Consider the following 23,761-nt stretch of genomic DNA (forward strand, 5'->3'; position numbering starts at 1 on the left):
AAGGCCAACAACTGCATCTTGCATTCCTTTAGCAGTCAAGATGCTTGCCAGCTTCGTTTTTTCAGACACAAAATATGCAAGCTTTCTTTCCAAGAGCTTTGACCATCACCGCTCTTGTCAGTAGCATATTTTTTATATTAGCATATTTTTTATATTTATGTTTCAGTTATCTGGTCATATTTCATGGATCTCCACTTTAAGGCAATTTAATTAAAAAAACACAAAACCAAACAAAACCAACAGAAAATACAATGATGCATCTTGTTACAAAATAAGAACTTGTCATTGGCAAACAAGAATGCTCATTCTCTTTGCTTACATAATGCTTATATAAATTAATTTTATGCAAATGGACATTTTTTACAAGGGTCACTCACTAATGCTTTTATGCATTCACTACCTTTTCCTGAAACGAACTTGCACTGGTCCTCCTTTTAAGCTAAGCCTCTAAAGACCTTAGGCACCACACAGTGAAGTAATTTACATCCACAAAACAAACTGAACCTGGCCAGAACACTACTATATAAAACTTCAAAGCATTACATATAAATATTATGGCCATCTTCACTATTTTTTAATTATGCATGTTTACCACAAATGCTACATATAATAGTAATTTGATTATATGTTTGTCCAGGTAATTATGCCATGTTACAGAATAAATTAAAAACTTAAAACCTGACTGATATAAATTCAGCAGTTTTGTCTGCAAAGCCCTTGGCAGCTCTCCCAGGCATCTGTTAAGAGGCTGTGTGTTGATTTTTGTTTGGTGAATCACACAGGGCAATGCAGGGCTGTAGTTTCATTAAGAGGAATTCATCATTAAAGAGAGAGACCCTGAATGGATTCTATTAAGCACATCACAGAACAAAAAAAAAAATTAATTCTTGCTCAATGCAGTGAAGTACAAAACAGAAGACAGAGTAGCTTAAAACAATGAGAAAATTAACCTCATTAATTAGTGATGACAACTTACTCAGCATGATGAGCAATATGATCAGTCCCACAGCAACTTATCTATCAAGATAGTTCTTGTAGGTACTGCGGCAAAAGGTGAATTTTAACAAAAGATTTCTAGAAAGCAAATCAAAATCTTTGCAGATGTATGAGCAAATCCATGTTGTAGAGTGGAAAGACAAAGATTCTTGTTTGGAAAAGTAACAATGAATATTGTCACCCTTGATTAATCAGAGGCACAAATCAACTTCTCAATAGTGAATGAAAGGAGACTGATACAGGTACTGATTGTATACGGAAGGCGTGGAAAGCAAAAAAACATATCTACATTACAAAGTGCTTATGCCTTAATCCTAAGAAAAAGCCCAACTCAGGCCACTGCAACCAAAGAAACCACTTTTAGAATATAGCAACATCAGTTCTTCAGAATTATTTTAAAGCTGTCTTCAGAATGTACACTTAACTGCGCTAAGCACTATAAAGTATAATAAAAAGACAAAAACCTACTGAACTCGCACATATAAACATGAAAACATACATGCACCAACCATACACTCAATTTAGAATAGCTTTTAACATTAGAAAAGGACTGTTTAAACAAAGTGCTCAAAGATTGGCAGGTACTTACAATTAAGTGTGTTTTTTACTTAGGCCATTAGATTTTAAATATCAATTTAAAAATGCCAAACTCTCTCTCTTCAAAAGTCAATGATCAGTAAATTAATAATACCAAAACCACTAGGATAGGGGGAGGGTTGGGAGTCTGTGTTGATATTCTCTTTTTTTTAAGAAACTTTGTTTAATCCTTCCTGGTCACTGTTAAAATATTTGAGCTTTGTAGGGGAGCCGAATATTGACAAGACAGAAATCACATACATAGAACGCATGAACCAGGAATCTGTATTCCACTGTCCTGGAATATAGAACTCTTCCTATCCTATTAGTTGCTCAGTGAAAAAGCATGTATCCTACCATTTTACTAAAAAATCAGCATGAAGGACAATTACATCATTTTCTTCAGCCCTCACTTGCACGTTTCACTGATAGTTTATGTGGCAATTAGTGCCAGCCCTCAGCTTTAACAAAGAACATACCTCCAAATATTCACATTAGAAGTGATGATCCGTCATAATAATACAGTGCTTCCTTATTTTAGGCAGCTCTAAGCAGCAACTTAAAGCTTAAAATCAGTCATGATCAACAAAAAACTTTTGATTGAAAAAGAAATAAATCCATCAGTATGCAATTAAAGTTTGTAGCCAAACCCCCCTCCCCAAATCTGGACTTACTTTATTCTTGTGGGAAACATTCATGTGGTGTTTTAAGTGAGACTTTTTCCAATACACTTCAACCACTGTCACAGGTTACATGGTTTAACTTGGTCACACATGAATTGACCAGGCAATTGGACTAGATGATCACTTTAGATCCCATCCACCTGAAATATAATATAATATTCTATTCTATTTTAAATTTCTCACAAAGCCAGAAATACTGAGAAATGAAAAATCTACACAAGGCCGTTGGAGTCGTAATAAAAAAATAAAAAATCACAAAGTGAAAACCAGCTCAAGGCCCATAAATAAACCCTTGCAAAAACACACATACACACACACACAGAGCTGCCCATAAATAAAACTGCTTAAGACTTTCACTCGGTTTAACACACAAGCTAAGAGAGAGATCTGGTGTAATCTGATGAAAAACATGTTCCAGAGCTTCACAAGCACTATAATCTGTCCTTTTGAAAATGCATTACAAGATAATTGGGATTTCTAGTCCCACTGACTCTAACTGCTCAGAGGGTGTTGAAACAGTAAATAAGCTCTAAGATACATCAGTGCTCCGTAATTCATTCGACTGTTTCTTTTTTTTTTCTTTTTTTTTTTTTTAGCAGTAGTTAACAGCCACAATCCACAGGTCTATATATATGCATGAAATGAAGTTTGCATGGATCTTTATATAGGAAGTGGTTGTTAAATATTTGTTATACCAAATTACACATATAGCACATAAAATACTGGAGACATCAATCTTTGTATGCATTAAAATTTTAGGCTATTTCTTTTACACTAGCTACCAAATTTATGTGGCTTTCAGAGGAATGCCTGAATAGAGTACATTTCAGAAAACATACCTGGAGGTTAAAAGGGTTTAGATCACCACTTTGTATTCAACATCAAAGGCAAAAGACTGACAAGTGTGTTCATTTAGAATTTTTTTTTAATTTCAAAGTTGCCTGTTCTATTTATACTTCTGAATAAAACAGAGTTTATAAAGTTTTAATTCTGCAATCCAAATCAAAACCAGCTTTAGCTGTGTTCTTAAGAGAGACTGATACATTACAAATCAGGTGTACCAGGTATTTTCCCCATCCACAAATACGTAATACCAAATATAAACAACAAAAATCGAGGGACTGCTACTTCACACACAAATAAGCAGTCTTATTAGTCTCAGTGAGAACCCTTATCAGAAGCCTCAGACCCCACACCAGATTTCATTAAGGTCTTTTGTGGATATAGGCCTTAACCAAAGCTTCACACACCATCTGATGGCATTAGATGGCCTATCTAGAACTCAGGATTAGAGCTTTAACGGTATCTGTGTTCCAGCTGCTAATCCAGCAGTTTAGTGTTCAATTTCCAAACAAAAAAAAAAACAAAACAAAACCCAAACTTTTCTCTCTCTCTCTCTCTCTCTCAGAACACCACATAGCAAAACCAAAACTGACAATTCCCCCAGCACACCTGTTGTATGAAAAGCTGTTGAAAAGTGTTCACAGGAAGTGCTCAGAGCTCTGAACACTTTCTGGGTTTGTGTGGTATAGTTTTCTTCTTTCCAGGTGATATAACTGTCTGACGGAAGGCAGAAAGCCTGGTAGAGTTGAAGTAAGTATTGCATATTATAAATCACAAAACATAAGGTACTTGCTTCAGGCCACAACTAGGATGGCTTCAGGCCAGAAGCACAGAACCTCTCTGAAGATAAACTGAGAGAATCAATTGTATATCTTGTAAAAATCTAAGGAAAGATTCATACTAAACTGAAAAACAAAAATATTTTTTGTATTCAAGGTAGTGTGTACAAATCAGAAGGCAATGACAGTTTCTTATGACAGAAAGGAACAAAATGAACCTGAGGTTACAAAAAATTAGGGAATTAAGGAAACAGACAAATCTTCTGGCACTGAAAGAGCACACAACGAATTTCAGGAGCGTCCAAACTTATGAATAAACAGACAACAGCATGTAACAATTGGTACTGTGACTGCTTGTGACACTGTAGTTCTCTGAATTAATCTGAACCAACTCCAAACAATTTTGGCTGATCACTTCAGACTTCTAATATATAAAACAGGACATCTTTACATAGGAAATGCATTTTAATAGTGTAGTACAGGTCCTAAAAAAAGACAGCAAATTGAAAGCAAATGGTTAAAGAATTTGTTAGCAAATAGGATTAAATATGCTGAAAGATGTTTCCCAGCCTTGGCATCCAGCAGGGAGCCTCACTGGGGCCTGGATAAGCAGTGGAAAGCCTTGTACACAGACCTTGCTATCTCCCTAGTAAAGTCATATTTGCAAGTGAAGGACATTGATAGAGATTCTCAAAATAGTGTGCTAGGGAAAAAGGGGGGGTGGGTTAGACTGAAAACACAGCACATGCTTTGAGAACAAAAAGTCCTCTCACAGATTTACATTTTCCAAACTCCATTGACGCATGTGAAAGAAAACACAGACGATAAATTCTCGTTCTCAGAGCACATTTCAAGACACCACTTTAATTATTCCTATCAGTTCCGCTGTCTATTGCACTCCCATTTCTACCTCCCCCAACATATGAATGATACTTTCTATGTTTTCAGCAGCACTTTTTGTGTACCCAATCTGCAGGTGCACGAAATACCTTGGCAAGGGGCAAACTGATTATCACTTAAGAAAACAGTAACACTGTATAGTTCATATTTCTTCAAGGTCTTGAGTGAGCATAAATTCTCTTGAAAACGAAGTTATTGCACTTCAAGCATCAAGACAGCGAACCAGGTAAGTCTTGTTACTGCTTGTAGAGATGATTTTACCACATTTTGTAATTTATAAACTTTTTTTCTCTCTCTCATGCATTTGTTCAGTAATTCAAATAATTATTTTCTCAGGTCTTAAATATAAAAGCCTCAAATACTGCGCAATAGTGCAATATACTGAAAAGAGGATATTGTTACTAACTTATAATAATTTTCAGGTCAATTCTACAGAGCTGCTCTTCATTTTTTCTAAGAACTCTACACTTTCTTGTATGTATTTCAAAATATGCACTGATGAATTTTTAACATATTAAGTATTGTTACGTCTCTGCTGAATCCTAGGCAATAATGTTGGCTATCTCATACTTTAACCTCTGTTCTAACCTGCACAGGTTTTTAACAGCCTTACAGTTCAAAAGGAATTGTACTGTGTAAAGAATATAACTAATTTTTATTTTCCCTAATATCTACATTTATATTCCAGGTTTACTCTTGCCACAAGTGGAGTTCATCTTGATCTGGCTCGTTGTTCCTTTTTCCTATGCATATACTTCTTTGAGAATTGCTTCTGAAGAGGTATAGGGCATGGGAAAATGGGGCAATTGAGGTACTTCACCACTCATTTCAAACAGCTGTAGAAATGTATAGCGAAAACAGAAATATGAAGAAATTACAGGTAAATTTGTTAAACTCCCAATTAACCATCAAAACCTGCATAAAAAGATACTGGTATTATTTACTCTGTTGGTTTCATCTTAAAACCTGATTTATTACAAGAGTAATATTTAAGCATTTATCCAACTACATTATATATACATAATCTCGCTTGGTTTAATGTTCTGTCTAAAACATATGCATTGCTAAGAAGTTACTCCTGTAGTCCTTATTCCCATAAACCTCCATCTGAAAATAATGGAAATGCAGTCTCACAAACTGCAAAAAATGCAGCTCTGTCTCCCTGTCTCACAGGTGCTGGGAATCATTCTTCACTGAATCCAGTTAGTGCTGACTCAGGTATGTAAAGCCCAGTCATGCAAACACTACCTACCTAAGGGGGCTGTCTGCAATGTACCCTTTGTTCTTAGGACTTGAACCTCTAAGATCATAAGTACCTTTTACATGCACGTTTGAAATTACAAGTTCTTCTAAAACATAGACAGTTAATAGTAAATTAAATAATAAACATCCTATTTTTTTTCTTTCACCCACAGGTACCTTGGAAGTGGAAGTATAGAAGCTCTCTTGGCTTTTTTCATTCAGTAGAAAAACAGTCATTAAACACAATTTTTATGTTTCTGTCCAATTACTTTTATTTACTCTAAATAACAATGTATCATGTCAATTGGAGGGGAATACTGCTACTATGAAACAATGTAACAGTACATAACATATGTCAAATAAAAATCTTATGTTTCAGTCACAGGTCAAAAGTTTGTGTTACACTACATCACAGTTTCTAACAAGTCTTATAAAGCTGTGGGCATAGAAAAAAGCAAAACAAGGTGCATTAAAAATCACTTTACCCAGTGGTTATCATTATGCTACATTATTCAATATTAAATAAACATTTTTAAAGTTACTTTTCATTTATCTCTAACATACTAGTGCTAGAGGACTATCTTATTTACATGTCACCTTTTCCTTAAATTAAAAGGCAATTAAAATGACATCCACAACCATATCTTTACTCACTGATGTCATATCAAAGCTTGTGGTAAAGGGAAGCTTCTGAGAGAAGGGATTTTTTTTTGGATATATATAAAAAAATATTAAATCTAATAACAGTCATTAAAATCAAGAACCTCCAGAATTATTGCACATAAAGGTGGAAAAAAACACATACAAAACAAACAAAAATATAAACAAACAAGAGACAACACCCCCATATAACTTACAGTTTCTCATGTTTCACAGACATCTTACATTAATGTAAAACTAAAAAAAAGCAATTGTATCAAAAAAATGTGTGGTTTACCTCAAATACATCCCTTGTGTAACTTAGCCTAACACAAATCCCAGATCCCAATGCAACAGCACTACAACTGATGCTTTTTTTTTCCTTAAGACACAAAGTACACAATTTAAATTAAAAGCTAATGGGAATAATAATGTCATATTGGTTATTACCAAAAAGAGGCAAAAAAAAAAAAAAAAGCTGTTTTGAGCTTGTAGTGGTATCAATAAAAATATCAGGCCAAAGATCAATCATATCAAACACAGCAGTATCAAAGCAAGAATCCAGAATAATTTTTTCATTCCAAGCTTCTTAGAATAATTTTGCAAATTGAAAAATCCATATTTCATGATGCAGAACAGCCTTAAAATATTCCCCAAACAGAATACTATTTCATCAGTACTAAATCTGTACTATTTATATAATATAATGTTGCAGTTCCTGCAGTTATTAAATGTAGCATGTTATCTCTAGGAACAACTCTTAAACACACATGAAAAAATAATTCCTTAATATTTCTGGTGGGATTTTGATTGGTTTTTGTAATGCTCTAAAGCATTCCAAGAATGAATACATATGCTTAAAGAAACCTATACTGAAAAAAAAAAATGTATTGCATACTAATGCAGTGAATATTATGAAACTAATCCACTGTCTCCCAACAAAAGGCACATCACCAGAAGAAGCAGGAAAGTAATTATGTTAATCTAAATTATAAGGCCTACACTTTTAAAAATTTCTGGTCAACTAAAATTTCCTTTTTGTTATGGTGTTACACTGTGTTATCACTTACAACTTAAAAGCAGCTCTTCCTGCCCTGATAGTCTCTTCCTGAATTTGCACTGCCAGTGGCAGTTTTCAAACCCTTCCGTAAATGCCTTTAACTTAGTAATGCAGCAGTTAAAAATAGATACATATATATAAAACAAACCCACAATTTTCTGTTATGATGGTTGGTTACAGGCAAGACCTCCCCTGCTAAAGGAATCCAAAAAGTGTCAGTCCTAGCTAAAGTGAAGGAATGTGAGTGCACACCCAGAAGCTGAAAAGGTTAAGGGTATCAGCACTGTAAGCTATTATGTAAACTCACTTATAGCTGAGGAATATTTCTCTAACGAGCACAAATAGTTCAGACAAATCAATGAGAGGGAGAAACTATGTTTTTTGAAGAAGAATTGCTGCAAGAAAAATTTGGTAGTGCTGATAACACCACCTCAAAACAAGTCTCTGGGATCTCAGAGTTAGAACTCCCAACTAATCCTGTCAAGTTTTGAGCTGCCAGAGAAAAGCTAGCATTCAGCTGTTAGTATAGTTTGCCATTTAGAAAAAAATATTTTCTTAATTGTTTCTTCTGTAGTTTACATATTGTGAGATACAGATAAACACTACAAGTTTCAACTAGATATGAAGCATTTTAATATATAAAAAACAATGCAGCAAAAGCCCTTTCAGAAGTCAGACTAAATTAACGTCATTGCAAATATTTTCATTATCACTGCAAGTCTTACAAGACACAGGGTATAATGTCTTTTTTCAGAAATCATGCCTTCATATTTGGTAACATTTTGTGCACTACGTGAACAGTATCCTGCAGTTCCCATGACTCCCTATTCCTACTTTTGCTTCACTGTGTTTGAGCTCTAAACAAGATCAGAGAATCAACATGCCCAGGAAAAAAAAAGTATCAGATGCAAAGTTCTGCTTCCCCCCTCCCAGTGGAACTGTTTCTCTGATCTGATTCCTTTGTACCTGCAAAACCAGCTGCATCAGTATAATGAAAAAAGAGACGCAGAAGTTGCTTAAGCTGGAAGGACAATTACGTACATCTTTGAAACTGCAGTTTGAGGAAAGAGTTTTTACACTTCCTCTATACTCACTTTTTCTAACATACAAAATACCCATGACACATTCGACCTAGAGAAAAATCGTCATCTCCACCTATTTCAAAGACTCGCAGACACTTGTAAATTTATTTCATTTCTAAACACCACCTGTCAGCACTGGCATAAGTGACAGTGGAAAAAAAATAAGGAATCATGATCTGTACATCCAAACACAGTTTTTTTGCTACAAAAACCACACAGCAGCAACATACTATACTATAAACATTTACATTCATTACTGAAACTAATGCTAAATCTTCAAATACTATTCCAGCATCTACTTTACACTTTTTTTTTTTAAGATGCCAATAGATAGGTTTCATTATTCTCTGTGAACAGGAGAGGTGCAGTTCTATATGAAAAACTGAGCAGATTAAACAGCTCACTGACGCTGAAAAGGAACAGTCCTTCATACCTTTCTCCTTTTGATTACCTTGGACCAATTCAGGCTAATTTTCTGACCCTCAGCTCATTCTCACCAAAGACATCCAGAAACAGGAAAATTCTTGGGTTTGGGTTAGAAAAAACCAAACAAGCTACAACCAACAGGAAAAAAATAAACCAACACATCAAAAACTTCATATATTTCTCTTTGATAACTTTGTGGGGGTCTTTTTCACTGCAGAACTGCAGTTTAATGATAATTTACACACCATGGACGTGTGCATAGAGGAGGGAAGGAAAATATAAAGAAAAGCCTGACTCAATACCTGATCTCAAATAGCTCAGCCTGGGATTAACATGGGGGTTTTTTACTATAGCAAACAAATGATAAAGTAAGGTAATTAAAGAACTCTAATTGTTCAATCTTTCAATACTTAGGCTAGACACGCAGCATAGAAGGTGTATATCTGTTCTTTTCCTCATGAAAATTGTTCCAACCTTTAACAAGTCCTAGATTTACTGCCCCTCTGCCCCTCAACAAGCCAACTGAACCCCATTAGATTTCACACAGCGCCCAGAGAGGACCCTTTGGGATCCAGCATTCTCCGAAGCTTTGCCCTCAGCTGCGCTCGCTTCAGCCGGGCTGGGCAGCGCCTCTCCCGGGGCCGCTCCCGAGCCCTCGGCGCTCCCCCTGCTGACACGGCCCGGCACAGGGACGAGAGACAGAGAGACAGACAGCAGATACGGCGTGGCAAATGCAAGCAGGCTGGGTTTACGAAAGCAGAGATGAAGGAAAGAAAGGACTGGATGTTTATGGAGCATATGGGCAGACAAGAGCTATTGCTATGATGGAAGAATTCCGAGCCTTTAGGGTCTTATTTCTGTGCTCCTCTGTTTCTGCAAGCTGTCTGTTTCAACAATGCAACACCCTTCAGAACTTGGGGTTACAATGCTTATTTCTGTCAGCAAAATGCATCTTTTACCATTTTTGATAGTCAGCTTTTATACACATCCGCACTGTGGGTTTATTTATTTTGAAAAGTTATCTTTGTAACTATTAGGCAAGCTATTAGGAGCTTAAAAGTAAAATGCTGGCATTATTCATAAAATCTAATTCATAAAACATGCATTACAATGTGGTCTGAATTCAATCTTCTCAGCCCAATAAATTACTGCTTCTTTTTCCCTCATGGTCCTTCTCCCTTCTACAAGATCAAAGCCTCACAGCTATAGACACAAGAAGCTGTAGATCAAGTGAAAAAGGGAAAGCAGAAAGAGAAAAGAAGAACTATTACAATCAAGAAAAGTTAAAATTATTTCTTCTGTAAGGGACAGATTTCCCACGAGATGGGTCAAATTTTTAAAACAAAATATCTTTGCCTTGTTTTTAAATTGTGTCTTATAATGTGTCAAGAGGGTTAAACTAAACTAAACTAAACTAAACTAAATTAAGTAGCATTTGAATTTTAATTCAAACCGAGCCTCCCCCGGTACAGTCCCGCGCCACCAGGTGGAGTCACCGGCACAGAAAGAGCGACGTGAGGGAATACAAATGCAGGGGCAGAGGGCAGGGGCAGACACCCGAAGAAGAGGGCAAAAAGGAAGTCCTGAAAGTAAAAACCATGCTCAAAAATCATTATTTATTTGCTGGTGTGTTACGTATGCATCTGTACATCAATCCAGTTCTTACCTTGTTCTTCTCTGTTGTGACCAGTAACAGGACCCAAGGGAATGGCCTGAAGTTGTGTCAGGGGAGATTTAGGTTGGATATTAGAGAAAGAAGCTTTACCCAGAGGGTGATTGGCCATTAGAACAGGCTCCTCCGGGAAATGGTCACAGCACCAAGCCTGGCAGGGTTCGAGACATGTTTGGACAATGCTCTTGGGCACATGTTGTGACTCTCAAGGATGGTCCTGTGCAGGGCTAGGAGTTGGACTCCATGATCCTTGAGGGTCCCTTCCAACTCGGCATATTCTGTGATACCTTAGTCTCTCTATCAGGAAAGAGTGAGCAATTACACTGACCATAAAGACACTTATATAAATTAATCTAAAGGATTCCTTTATACTACTAAAAGGAATCATCCTGTTTCTTCCTCTTAACTTCCATGCTTCAAACATTGCCCTGTGTAAGTTAGGGAGCTCATCTATCTAACTTTTCAGTGAGTGGGTTTATCTCTTAGTTGTTAAAAAAGCCATTTGCTTTTCTTTTCTTTTTCTTTTTTTTCCCCCTGTTTCCTGCTAGCTTGGAAACATAAATGGACTTCCTGATAGATCAGGGGGTTACATAAACTGTGAACAAGGGAAAAGCATTGCCCAGAAAGAGGGAGGGAAGAGGAGTGAATCACTTCCTTCCACCAGCTGAGCTGATAGCTCTACTCAACATGTTTCATTTATATCTAAATGTGTCTCCTTTGTATGAGTAGAAATTAGTGTAGTACATAACGTTTTTATCTGATGAATGTCCTTATTATTTGTTAAAATTACTGAATTAACCTGTCTCTAGCGTTTTTTGATTGCTAGCATACTGACAAATACTAGTACAGTTTCCACACATTAATATCTTCCATAATCAAACCAACACCAGAAGAATAACTGCTGCTTTGCAGGAAATTATCTTCACAACTGATGGAATGACTAAAAATATTAACAACTATGAGACGCTTCATAGAGTTATTTCAACACGAGTCTTTTTTTTCTTCATGGCTGGGCTTCGCAAACGAAGATATGGGAAAGGCTCTATCCACATTTGTTACAAGCACGCCGGTGGCTAATGAGGCCAATACGAGACAGACATGTCCGATTGCAAAAGGCACAGCAGAAAGACTTCTTAGGTGGTACTAAAGAGACAACAAAGCACAACTATAAGTGATACCAAACATTTTCACTGAGGGCTCTGTAAAGAAAGGCTGTCATTAAATAGCAGCAGTAAAATGTGAGTCAGTTACACCTCCACTACACTTATCTAGCTTACCATTGACATTCAAAATTTTGGTCATTATGAGGTTTGTAGTCCATGTGTTCATAAAAACAGACAATAATCAATGGAAAATGGGATAAATGTTTCATCACAGGACGCGCCCGAATGTTAATTGCTAACTAGAAACACTGGGCAATTACCTTTTAAACTGTAATTGCTCTCATGTGATGGTCGCTTATGATGTTACAATCACTCGATCAAAGTCTTTTGAATGGGAGCTTTGCCTCAGGCCATGTGCTGTGTGTTTAGTCATCGTAATAACACTTAAGGGCATGAACATTAGCATTTTAAAAATAATTCACTTCAAGTATACTTTTTCTAGTGTTTATCACCTTCATAGCCACTGATATTCCTTCTTCTATTTTTGTTGAGCTCCCTGTTAAGTTTTGCTCTAACTTTGCAGGTTTCACAAAATGGTTCGACAAATGGATAAAATCTGTCGAATGGTTTAACAAAAATAAAGTTTGTTATTAATTAGGACGATGCTTCCCCAAAATACATTAAATAAATAAATAAATCATACACCACAAAAACCTAAGTCACTAAAGTTTAAGTATCAACAGAAGGGAACATAACAGAAAGATCTTGCAGGAAAAAAAATTACATTAAATAATACCAAAATCCTTTAATACAAATAAAACACATATTGAGTTTCTTATGTAGGAGAACAGCATACACCTTTTTAGTGTAGTCACATGCCAACACAGGAAAGTTTAGTCACTATGTCATCTACTCCTGTTTACAATAAAAAGTCGAGTGTCTAAAACATAAGCGTCCACCAGTCACGTCCATTTGTCTGCATGTGGTTTTCTGCTAACAGTTATGCCAAGACAAAAATGTCATTTCCAATACATTTTATTTCACCCAAGAAGCAGCAGAAGTTCTTAATGGTATGTCTGTGTTGTTTACTATTATAAATTAAAGCTACTAGCTTTGTTTTCAAAGTGATTGTATTAAATGTAAAAACATCCTCAGCACAAGAATTCTCAACGCAATTCTGACACAAATCTATGAAAGTTTTCATCACCAGCACGTAAAGCCAAGGAGATTTACCAACACCACCCCCTTCAAAAAACCCACTTGATTTTCAAAAAGAGCTGAGCAATGTGGAAATCCTTACTCTTGGTCTCTTAAGTACAATTACAAAACCAAGCTACTTCAGAGGATGTAAAGAGAAATTCTGAAATTCTAGAAAATTTCTCTTTAATCAAATCAGGTGATTCAGTTCCATGAGTCTGAAAGACTGCTTTAAAAAAAAAAAATTGTGTTAGCATCCTGTGTCTTTTGAAATTAAGGCTTTTCTCTTGAAACTTGGTAAATCGATTATTGCAATCTAGTCAGATAATAATGTGATCAATGATCACAGAACTAAAAGAAAAAACCAAAATACCCACAAACCCACTGGTTTCATTATCACTAAAATACAAATTTTAGAAATGCCATAGTGGCAATAATTTTGTTGTTTAAAGATATTTGTTCCTCTATTAAAACAAGCACAATACTAATTAACAACTAGAAACATTAATATAACAAAGTAATGATTTCTTGCTAATCCTTCGGATTAGATGTTACTTGTAACATCAGATAAATTACCATGATTCACTTCAGAAATTATCTATGATTTTATCATTTTTCCAGACCAAGCTTTACTTTCTCCAGAATCAACTTGCAGGTTTTTAGGATTAGGAAACAAGCTAACTAAAAAATAATGGTCTGGTTTTTGTAACGGTCCATTTCAGACAAATTATCCTGAACACTGAATTATTTCCCAGTAATTTTTACCATAACGTTATGGGAACTAGGGGTTCGACACCATATTCCTTGATTAACGTCAAAACAGACCATTTAGAAACAGTCTCCTTCCTGGACTTTTTGTGTTTTGCTTTGTTTTGTTGCATTTATTTATTCTGCAGATTCCTCTGTAGTTTTGTTTTTGTTTTTTTGGGGTTTTTTTAAGGGATACTGGGCTTGGTTTGGTTTCTATTAAAACGAAAGGTTGTAACTTCTAGCTTGCATTTTAATTATCTTTAAGAGCTGCAAATTGCTGTGGGTTGAATCAGAAGCGCAAGACGGCAACGCAACTGCCGTCCCTCTTAGCTTAGTCAGAAAAGGTTTTCTGTAAAACATAAGCGTCATCTCTGCGAGGTCATTACTTTACCTCAAAGTATATGTAATGACTTACCAGAAGTGTCATGCTTATTAAAAGCAAAACAAAACAAAAAATCCCAAGCAAACCAAAAACCCCAAGCAAACAAAAAAACCCAAACAAAAAAAATCAGACTGCTCAGGTGGATATTCAAGAGAATTTTTTTCTTCTTTGTTACAAGGAGAACAAAAGTCTTTGCAACACCAGATGTATGTATTAAGAATTTTCAAAATCAGTCTAGAAAATTCTTACATGTCATGCTTCAGGACAGTTAACAAAAGAGCACGTAAATTCCGTTGCATTTTATGGGAGAAAATAATATTCCTACCTGAGAAAATATAGAAAACCTAAGAAGAAAGAGATCTGGAAGTGTAGCATTATCTTACTTCTGCCATCTCAATTCAAATATGTCACTCTTCATAAAAGATGACACGAATCTCTTTGAAGTTTAAGAATTAGCATGTTGTCTCAAGCATGTTCCGCTCTGCATGGAAGCTGGTTCATTATCTCTCACTGTATAAACTCAAGCAGTAGTGACTGTTTACTGAAACAACCTGTAAATGTGTTAGCCCATGTTTGCAGAGGATAAGGACTGTGCCATTCCAGGCCCACTTCAGACTGTAAAAGTGGTTCTTTTCTCACCCTTATCTGAATCATCCTTGAACAGACTGCCTCGGAACAGAGTTTACACTCCTCTTCTTTGATCTACTTCATAAGAACATCAGAACTGTTTACTTTGAAATGCACACATTTCTTTCTTGGTGCAGGGAAAGGAGATCACGTTTAAAGACATGAACAGATAAATTCAAGAGAACGAGTCATTTTCTCAGTGTTTCTTGTCCTGTCCAATATCCTGACACGTAACTGCTCATTGCTCAATCTTATTCTTAAATAAATTCATAAGAATGAACTCAAATTATTCAAAACTCTACCTTACTTTCTGCAAATGGCCTAACAAATTGCCATGCCGCTGTGCTCTAGTTTCAACCTTTCTCTTCCTGAAAACTTCTTAAAAGTGTGATACTAAAGTCAACTGAAAACAAGCGTACCTCACACTTCAGAGGAAGATGAGAGTCCTAACTGCAGCACTCTGCCTCATGGGCAGCTGCAAAATATTTAACCCTACATTTACAACTAACTCTGAGCTCAAACATCATCTACCCACCCCGACTTAATAAAGAGCAGTGTGTTCCTCACAAGCATATTGGCAAGACACTAGTATCAGTGTTTCTCCATGATTTCTACCTGTCGAGGAGTACTTACTTGTTCCTACCTCGAGCCCCTACCTCCTTTTGTTGATAGAAAAGCAAGGGGATTCTTTCAAACCATGCATCAAACAAGCAAGAGGGGTTCAAAATTTGGGTGTAAGGCTCATAAAGAAGGCTTTTCCCCGTTCTTCGTTATCAGTCCCTTCTGCATCCCTGTCCTTCTTACTAGCAGATGAAGATTAAAAATCACGGGGCGGTTCGAGGGCCGAGGGCAGCTTGGGCAGCATGACGAGCACAAGCCGTGATGCAATTCCCAGCACCTACGTGGTGAGGAGACAACTCCGCGGTGAACTTGGCGCCAGGTCAGGCAGCCTTGGGTTCTGCTGACTACTGCGCTCGGAGATTAGGCGGATGTAACAATCACCTGAAAGGGAAGATTAAAGAGCCTCTCAATGAGGTCCTTTGTCCTCGGACTCATTTGATGCTTTGGGACTTTTCAAACCGCGCCGGGGGTTTAAATGTTTGCCCTGATAGTCGAGGCGGCTCCAGTGAGGGCTGGCAGCACTGGGGGGACATGAAGAAGGGGCCCTTCTCGGTGGACTGGTTGGCTCAGAGCAGCCGCAGCTGCGCCGGGGAGAGCCCCGCGGTGCTCGATGGGTCCCGCTGTGCCCCTCGGTCACCGGGGCCGTCGGGTCGTGGCACCGCCCGCGGGGCCCGGGCCCCGCGGAAGGAAGGGTCGCCCCCCCAGACCTCCCGATCTGTCCCCGAAGAGGCGCCCTGGGACCGGGAGGCCGCGGAGCGCAGCAGCCCCGGGCACGAAGCGGAGGCGGCCGGCGGGGCCGTGCCCGGGCGGGCCCGCACCAAGTTCTCGGCCGCGCAGCTGCAGGAGCTGGAGCGCAGTTTCCGCGAGCAGCGCTACATCGGCGCCGGCGAGAAACGGCGTCTGGCGGCCGCGCTGAACCTCTCCCAGAGCCAGGTGAGCGCGGCCAGGGCCCCCGGGACCGCCTCGCCCTCCGCCCGACGGGGGGAAACGGGTAGAGTTTGTTGGCATCTCACGGTCACCGCGGGGACGGGGGCAGTGACAGTGACAACTCCTGCAGGTGCGGCAGGACGGGCCTTCCGTCAGTCTCGCCCCGCTGGCAGAAAACGGGGCTGACACCCCTGTCTAGGCTGGCACTGCTGTGTCCGCCAGAGACAAGGTGCAAATGGAAAACCGTGAAACTTTCGTGGGGGGAGGGGGGTAAAAATACTTGCACAATCTCCAGAATTTCAATTTGCAGGCTAATTCTTTCTCACTCAGAGTCGTGTATCTACTTGATAGATACATTGCAGGATTTTCGAACAGAACTACCCCTGCCCAGCCCTTCTAGTCCCACTGCACTAGTCTTGAGTTACAGCCCCAGTCCAAACCTAGGTGGTTGGCTTGCCATGCATCATGGAGTGTTCACAGCTTGGTTTCTCCTCATGTCAAGACAATTACTCTGCACTGAATATAGACCACTGTTATTAGCCCTTAGCTGTTAATGTATTCTGCTACTCCAATACTAAATCTGCATTCGGGATGTATTGCTATATGGAAAAGGGGAAAGTGGATTGACTCTTTTTTCTTGTCCTCAGATAAAAACCTGGTTTCAGAATCGTCGCATGAAGTTTAAACGTCAGACCCAAGATGCCAGGATCGAAGCTCTTTTCTCTGGCTTATTTTTGCCCCATCATTATTACTCAGATATGGCTACATCCAGCTATTCTCACGGGATGTGTGTCAACGTCTCTACCTCTGCTGTTACACTTCATCCAACTGTGCTAAATCCTGTTTTGTTACCTTCTGTTTTGGCTCAGTCTCATCAGCCATTTTTGCCAAATCCATCTTTACAGTTGCCTCCAAGCCCAGGATTACCGTGTTACTCTTCTGTAATTCCAGCAGTGACTCTAACCACTGAACATAAAAGACTGACTTCCCAGTCATATTTTCCTTCCTGTTAAAAATGTCAAACATCATGTGTGATTTAAAAAAGAACTGCCAAATATCTCTAAGAGTAACTATTTAACTTATTTTGTTATATTAAATAGATTGATGGTTCTATTGTTTTCTTTAATATAAAACCCAAAGTTTGATTGGAGGAGAATATAATTTATCTCTATTAGAGAAGTAATACTGAAAGTGGAAGTGGAGGACATGAAATTTTCTTTTATTCCTACAGTTTTTGCTATGCTGTATGGCAATTTCTATATAAATTTTCCTATCCAAAAGTTTTCAGAAAACAACCTATAATCATGTAGGGATCTCCACTGAAAGAGTGGAGTACTGTTCACACTGAAATTTACATAGTAACTATATCATGCGATGGACAACGGTCTTAAAAACTTTGTCCATTCAACTTGAGTGTGGGTGTTTAACGGAAGAAACAGAAAATGCATTTAAATTAAAATGGTACCAAATGTGGCAACTCTGTGAACAAAACTGAACAAATTGCCTGGTATTGTCTTTTACATGTATATTCTGCACCATTCCTAAAGGGGTTTCACCTGGGTTTTGATGGACATATTCTATTTATGCATTTAAAAACAGGTGAGGCTAAGGAATTCATTGGCAAGTATGTATGTTGATACCAATGTCAAGCATACTTGTAATTAAAAGCTGCTTATGAGAACATTAGAATTGTTCACAAGTTCAGATTTCCTGGGACACTCAAAAAGAAAATATTTCGGTTTTAACTTCTAAAGTTTCAGCCTTACCTTGACAGCCTCTCTAATTTTAAACTGCAGGATTCATTTAGGCTTGCTATTAGGAACAGTCAGGGGCGTTCCTAAAAGTCCCAAAGCAATCTTTATGAAAAATGGCAAAGCCAAGCCTTTAGAGAATAATGAGGAACAAGAGACTCCGCATCAGCACAAATCAAGTGCAGCAGGTGTGACTACATCTCCTTCCCTGATCCAGACCATTATACCTTGCTCACTAGGTGATGGTCAGACCACTCTGTAATTGTAAAGAGAGAAAAAGTAATACACTCCTTCGCCTGCCAAAAAAAACCCAACAAAACAAACAAGTAAACCCTAAACCCCACCAAATGCTCCCTTCCTTTGCTCATTGGGAAAAAAAAGCCTGCAACAGCCCTGTACTATGCATTACCTTTTCTCCTCTCTTCCTTCCTCCGCTCTCATACCCGTCCCACCCCCAACCCCGGCCGCGTTGTGCTGTGGGGCTTAAGGAGTGCAAAGTTCAAATCAGTCTTTGGTAGATAATACGGAGGAGGCTGGGAGACACTTGAAGGAATTTCCCCCACCACACCCCTTCTCAGTGCGTCACTGATCCCAGACGCAGCTAGGCAGTCACCGTGAACTCAGTCACTGTGAACGATTCCCTTTACCCCTTCCAAGTAACTTTTTCACAACTGAGGAGTCCCTGGGCTATTAAATCAAAGCTTTTGATTACTCAGTGCATTACAGGCAGAGGGGGGGGGAAATTTAGACTACAATGCAGCAATCAACTAATGTATTTAAAAGATCTTTCAGGTGAATTAGTGAAACTTCATATAAAATCTAGAAGATCAAGAAATAAGGAATATTAACTGAGCACTTTCAGGAGAGTAGTGAAAACTGATCCCAGGAAGAACCAATTTCAAGATTGCCAAAATAAAAATTTGAACCCTTTACACATCTAAAGGGAGTAGCTCAATTTACTAAAAAATGTTTAAAATATGCAATTAGAATTGATATTTAGTGGTGAGACAAAAGGCCAAATTTGCAGGTTAAAATCCCGTTCAGATGATAAGGCTTTGAACTGAACACAATTACACTCTTAGTATTTTTTGCCAAGTATTTGTTTTGGCAATTGTAAAACTTTAAATTCCATAGGGAAGAACTGATCTGTTTAATTCCTGTTTAAAGACACATTGACTTAATATTGGTGATTAACACAGCTGCTGGCTTCACATGGAAGATGGAATTGGAATTGTAAAGCAATAATTGATTTATATTCAAAGAGAAACTCACCAAAAGCTTATCCTTCCTCCTGGAGGATGCACTTAGCCAAAAGCACAGCGTAATGCAACTGGGTACAGTTGCCTCTGTCCAGGCTACCAAACATGCTTAATAACAGACTGTATCTCAGTGGGAGTGTAGGAAAGTCACATAAGATGTATTAAAACATCTAAATCCATTCCCAAAAACAGGAGGACAAGTGACCATTGCTGTTTACATCGCCCAAGTGAAACCTTTATGTAGTTGACATGTAACTATTCAATTTTATTTATAAATATATATTTATGGAAAACTGGGGATGTGCAATGAAAACCAGTTACTTAACACACTTCAGACTAAACTTAATAACTTTGCTCTACACCACGGGAAATTCAGCAAAAAGCAAGTTTCTACTACTGCATTTCTCTCTCCAGTTTCATTTCAGCAGGTTCCTTTCAGTATACTGTTTATTGACTGGAGGGTAGACTGCCAGGTTTTTAAAAATTAATAAACTATGAAACAAAGAAGTAGAAGTGGCAATACATCAAATAAATTTTAACATTAATTATAAAATATAAAATTATTCATTTTCACATTTAACTTAAAATAATAAAGACATATTCTTCCAAATCAGACTAGGGATTCTGAGCACAAAATACGTTACAGCATATAACGCTTTTCCCCTCTGCTGCCCGCCCCTTTTCTTTTTCACTATAATGCATATACAAGGTGGCACTGACTGTCCATTTTGTTCTGAATAACTGGATGGAAAGAGGGATGAGGAAGAAAGTGTTGATGATAGTACGGCAGCTCATTTCCTATGAAGGGGTAGGTGCTTTGCGATGCATCATATCTGGGAAAGGAGAAGCTGAACTGCACAGCAGGCACCGGGGTAAAAGGCAGGAGTCTCTGGTGCTGGAGAGCAAAGGGGTAGTGGAGACCATCCTGAAACAGAGCTGGTGAGGCCCCCGTGGGGTAGCTGTAGAGTGGAACAGGAGACACGGGGCTGTGCTGGTGGTCCTGTATCTGCCTCTTCAGTTTCATCCTCCGGTTCTGAAACCAGGTCTTGATCTGAGAAACAAAAAGAACGAGGTGAGGGGATGGAGAAAACAAATGAGGGTCTTTGCTTAATAAATAACATGCAAATTATGAACAACTGTATCTCAGCTGCTTTTGCCATTTTGCTTCAGTTGGAATTGACAAGAATTGGACTGATTCTCTTGCCCTACTTAACCGACGGCTGAGGACCTACGGGATGTACAGGGGAAGCGTGTCTGTGTTCAGCGATATTAGATTAATCACTTAGAGTCTTAAAGACCATATATGAGCTCTGCAAGGTTAGGTGGATCGCTTAGACAGTTTACCTTACTAAGAAATTAAGAAACCTTAATGCCTTCCCGGTAGAAAGTGCCTCAAATTTCCTGGAGTGTAACTTGTTAATCCCCGAGGAATCCCACAGCCCCTGCTAAATTCAGCTGAAGACCGCTCTTCATCGTCTCTTCATCGCAGAGAGCACCGAAGCGAAACGGCCGACCCGGCCTGCTCCTGCCCGACGGGGCCGGGAAGGATCCTCTTCCTGCGGGACTCACCTGGATCTCCGAGAGCTGCAAGGCAGCCGCCAGCTTCCTCCGCTCCGTGGCCCCCAGGTACTTCTGACGCTGGAAGGTCTTCTCCAGCCGGCAGACCTGCTCAGAGGTGAAGGCGGTCCGCGCCCGCCGCTGCCGCCCGCGGGTCCCGCCCGCCGCCGCGGAGCGCTCCGCGCTCTCGTATCCGGAGGACTCGTCGGCGCTCAACCAGCCGCTGTCGGGGGCTGCACAGGACGAGGGAAGGGGCAGTAGTGAGGCCTCTTTCCCGGCCTGGGAAGTGCCTCCGCCTCCTCTCGGCCCTGACAGGCCGTTGCACCGACGGGGGTCGAGGTCCCGTGTGTGTCCCCGGCACGCCCCCCCCCCCCATTTCTGTTCCCTCCTTACGCACCCGAGTCCGACGGGTCCGAGTCGGTGGTCTCTCCAGGATCGTCTGGGATCCGCTCCGCGGGGCAGGGCTCGCTCTCCGCGGGCTGGCTCGGCTGCGGGTCGCCTCGTCGGGGCTTGGCTCTGACCAGGAGGGGCGTGCTGCTCAGCGAGGTGGGGGCGCAGGGAGGGGGCACACAGCAGATGTGGGGCCTGACCCCGTGGGGCTTGGTCTCTGCCGAAGGAATTTGGGCCTGGTTCATGGCTGAGATGGGTTGGAGGACCGTAAGACTCGGCTCGCTCTTATATGGGCCCTCCGGTCCCGGGCGGGGTAGTTCTAAGTGTGAACACACATCAAAGTGGGAATCGAGCACAGATAACAGCTACCAGCGAGAAGGAAAGTTCACACGTCTGGCAAATGTCTACAGCCCCTGGCTCCAGCGTGTCTGCGGGGCCGGGGAGACCCCCTTGAAGTGCAAACCTGTCCCTCTCCCCTGGAGGGCAGGGCACGGGCGGGCTCAGCCCCGCAAACAGGCATTTAAAGACATCATCGGTGTCGGTAACGGCGCGGTTTTACCATTCCTTTTTCGATTACTGGGTCTCACATTTCACAGATGCCCGAAACCAGCCCCGAGACGGCCCGGTCCAACACCATCGGGGCCGGGATGAGGGATAACGAAACTCAGGCAGAGCCTGGCAGCCCCGCCATCGGGCACTGCTCATTAAGGGAGCTGCAGAGACCGGCCTCCATGGGAAAAGCCATTGGGGGGCGATATCAAGAAGTCCCTATCCCCGAGGCTAAGCCCTCACTCCCGGGGACTGGAGCCAGGCTAGGGCTTAGCAGGGCTGCGGGCCTTCTCAGCTTGAACTTGGCGCCATCTGTCTAGCCAGAGCAACCCATCTCCCCAATCGTTTAGAGATCAAAGGACTAAGTGAGCAGCGGAGCTCGCACCTCATCAACTTCATACTATCCCAATCCACATGTCGCTTCCCGAGAAGGACGACGCCCTTGTAATGCAGGGAGGACACCAGGCCACCGCCAGCAAAGCTTGGCTGGGGAAAGAGGCATAACGACAACTTAGATCGTCTTCGAGTTCTTCTTATGTTCAGTTTTCACAGGGTTTTTAGCTACGCTGGTGAAAAAACTGCACCGACCATGACCGCACTGGCCATAGTGATACTTGAATAACACATACTCTAACCCCGATGCTTCCTGAAGACAAGTGGAAGCGATCACCATGCCTGTAACTGGGTAAATGCACTGACAGAACCCCAGTTTCAATGGGGATTCCAAAATCCTCAGAGATCCTGCTGGGATGCACAACCAAAAGGAGTGGGCACCATAAACCTGGGTCTAACAGGGCAGGAGCTTGTTTCTTTCTAAAACATAGCAATAATCTAAGTTCCCACATCAAACCCCAACCAAACCAACTCCCTAGTTTATTATGAAAAATCATTTGGGAAAAAAAGTCATATTCGTGCCACACATTTTCATTGTCTCAAGTGTTGCAGTAAGTCCATGGCCGCAGGAATGGACAATGCAGTTATCGACCCCTCCCAACCTCACAAAGGTGGCTTATCCCCACACTGGCCTCGGGGGAGGGATAAAACACAAGCACCAGAGCAACGCAAACACCTAACCAAGCCCACAGCCCAGGAGCTGGATTCCTCCTGGAGCTTTCCTTGCAACATCAGCCCCTAAGAGCAGGGATGGGGGAGGCTGTTCTTGCCCGGCACAGCCCCAACAAAGAGTTTGACTGGCTCCTTAAGGGGTGTTGGGCATAGCCACTAAAGGAGGTTCACTTAATGCTAGCACAAGACTGTCGTTTTGGCTGATACGCGCAAGCCAGTGCAAACGTCCAAGTAGTTGAATATAGCCGGAGACCAAACTCCTACACTGGGTCAGAACCACGTACCTGTGAGTGCCACTGACCCAAACAAAACCACCATAACAGGGGAACATATAAACCCTAGACACATTTCAGTCAAGCAGGGATAGTCACTCACTGTTCCCTAAAAGAACTAAGTGCCTGCACATTAATTTTAATAACTTCAGGATCGAATAACTGTTCTTGAACTATTCCACCTGTGTATGGTCCCTCTTTTTCTGAAGCAAATGCTCTATTATACTTACTTTCCATCTTATTTCAGGCCAGCCATTTCTAAATAACCCCATGTGTGGACAATTCCAAGCAGCAAAACTGCCACATATAAACACATTCACAGCAAGTTCTCCTTTGTAAAGCATTGTGCATTATCTGCAGAGCCTGACTGCCTCATCAGAAGCAAGCTTAGAAGTAATACCTAAAAACCACTG

The 23,761-nt window shown here is 40.3% G+C and overlaps 2 protein-coding genes and 1 long non-coding RNA gene across 4 annotated transcripts; 2 read left to right on the forward strand and 1 right to left on the reverse strand.

Annotated features, from left to right (window-relative positions):
- The first annotated feature begins 5,507 nt into the window (after positions 1 to 5,507).
- LOC113982586 lies at positions 5,508 to 6,397 on the forward strand. Of its 2 annotated transcripts, XR_003538813.2 has the most exons (3): positions 5,508 to 5,657; positions 5,951 to 5,995; positions 6,193 to 6,397. It is a non-coding gene; the product is annotated as an uncharacterized LOC113982586 (long non-coding RNA). The 2 variants fall into 2 exon arrangements; XR_005562779.1 differs by having other exon boundaries at positions 5,508 to 5,995.
- Positions 6,398 to 16,109: 9,712 nt separating this feature from the next.
- Positions 16,110 to 17,518, forward strand: LOC113982533 (homeobox protein vex1-like). Its single transcript, XM_027710838.2, has 2 exons — positions 16,110 to 16,511; positions 17,153 to 17,518. The coding sequence occupies exons 1-2, from the start codon at positions 16,110 to 16,112 to the stop codon at positions 17,516 to 17,518; spliced, it is 768 nt and encodes a 255-aa protein (XP_027566639.2).
- Positions 17,519 to 20,206: 2,688 nt separating this feature from the next.
- On the reverse strand, positions 20,207 to 21,707 carry LOC113982532 (homeobox protein vent1-like). Its single transcript, XM_027710837.2, has 3 exons — positions 21,470 to 21,707; positions 21,085 to 21,305; positions 20,207 to 20,566 (listed from the first exon to the last, which is right to left on the reverse strand). Exons 1-3 carry the CDS (start codon positions 21,705 to 21,707, stop codon positions 20,207 to 20,209), a joined length of 819 nt encoding a protein of 272 aa, XP_027566638.2.
- Between the last annotated feature and the right edge of the window lie 2,054 nt (positions 21,708 to 23,761).

The sequence above is a fragment of the Pipra filicauda genome, unplaced genomic scaffold (assembly GCF_003945595.2).
Source record: "Pipra filicauda isolate LSUMZ 115617 unplaced genomic scaffold, ASM394559v2 scaffold15_size4787011_pilon, whole genome shotgun sequence".
NCBI classification, from domain to species: Eukaryota; Metazoa; Chordata; class Aves; order Passeriformes; family Pipridae; genus Pipra; species Pipra filicauda.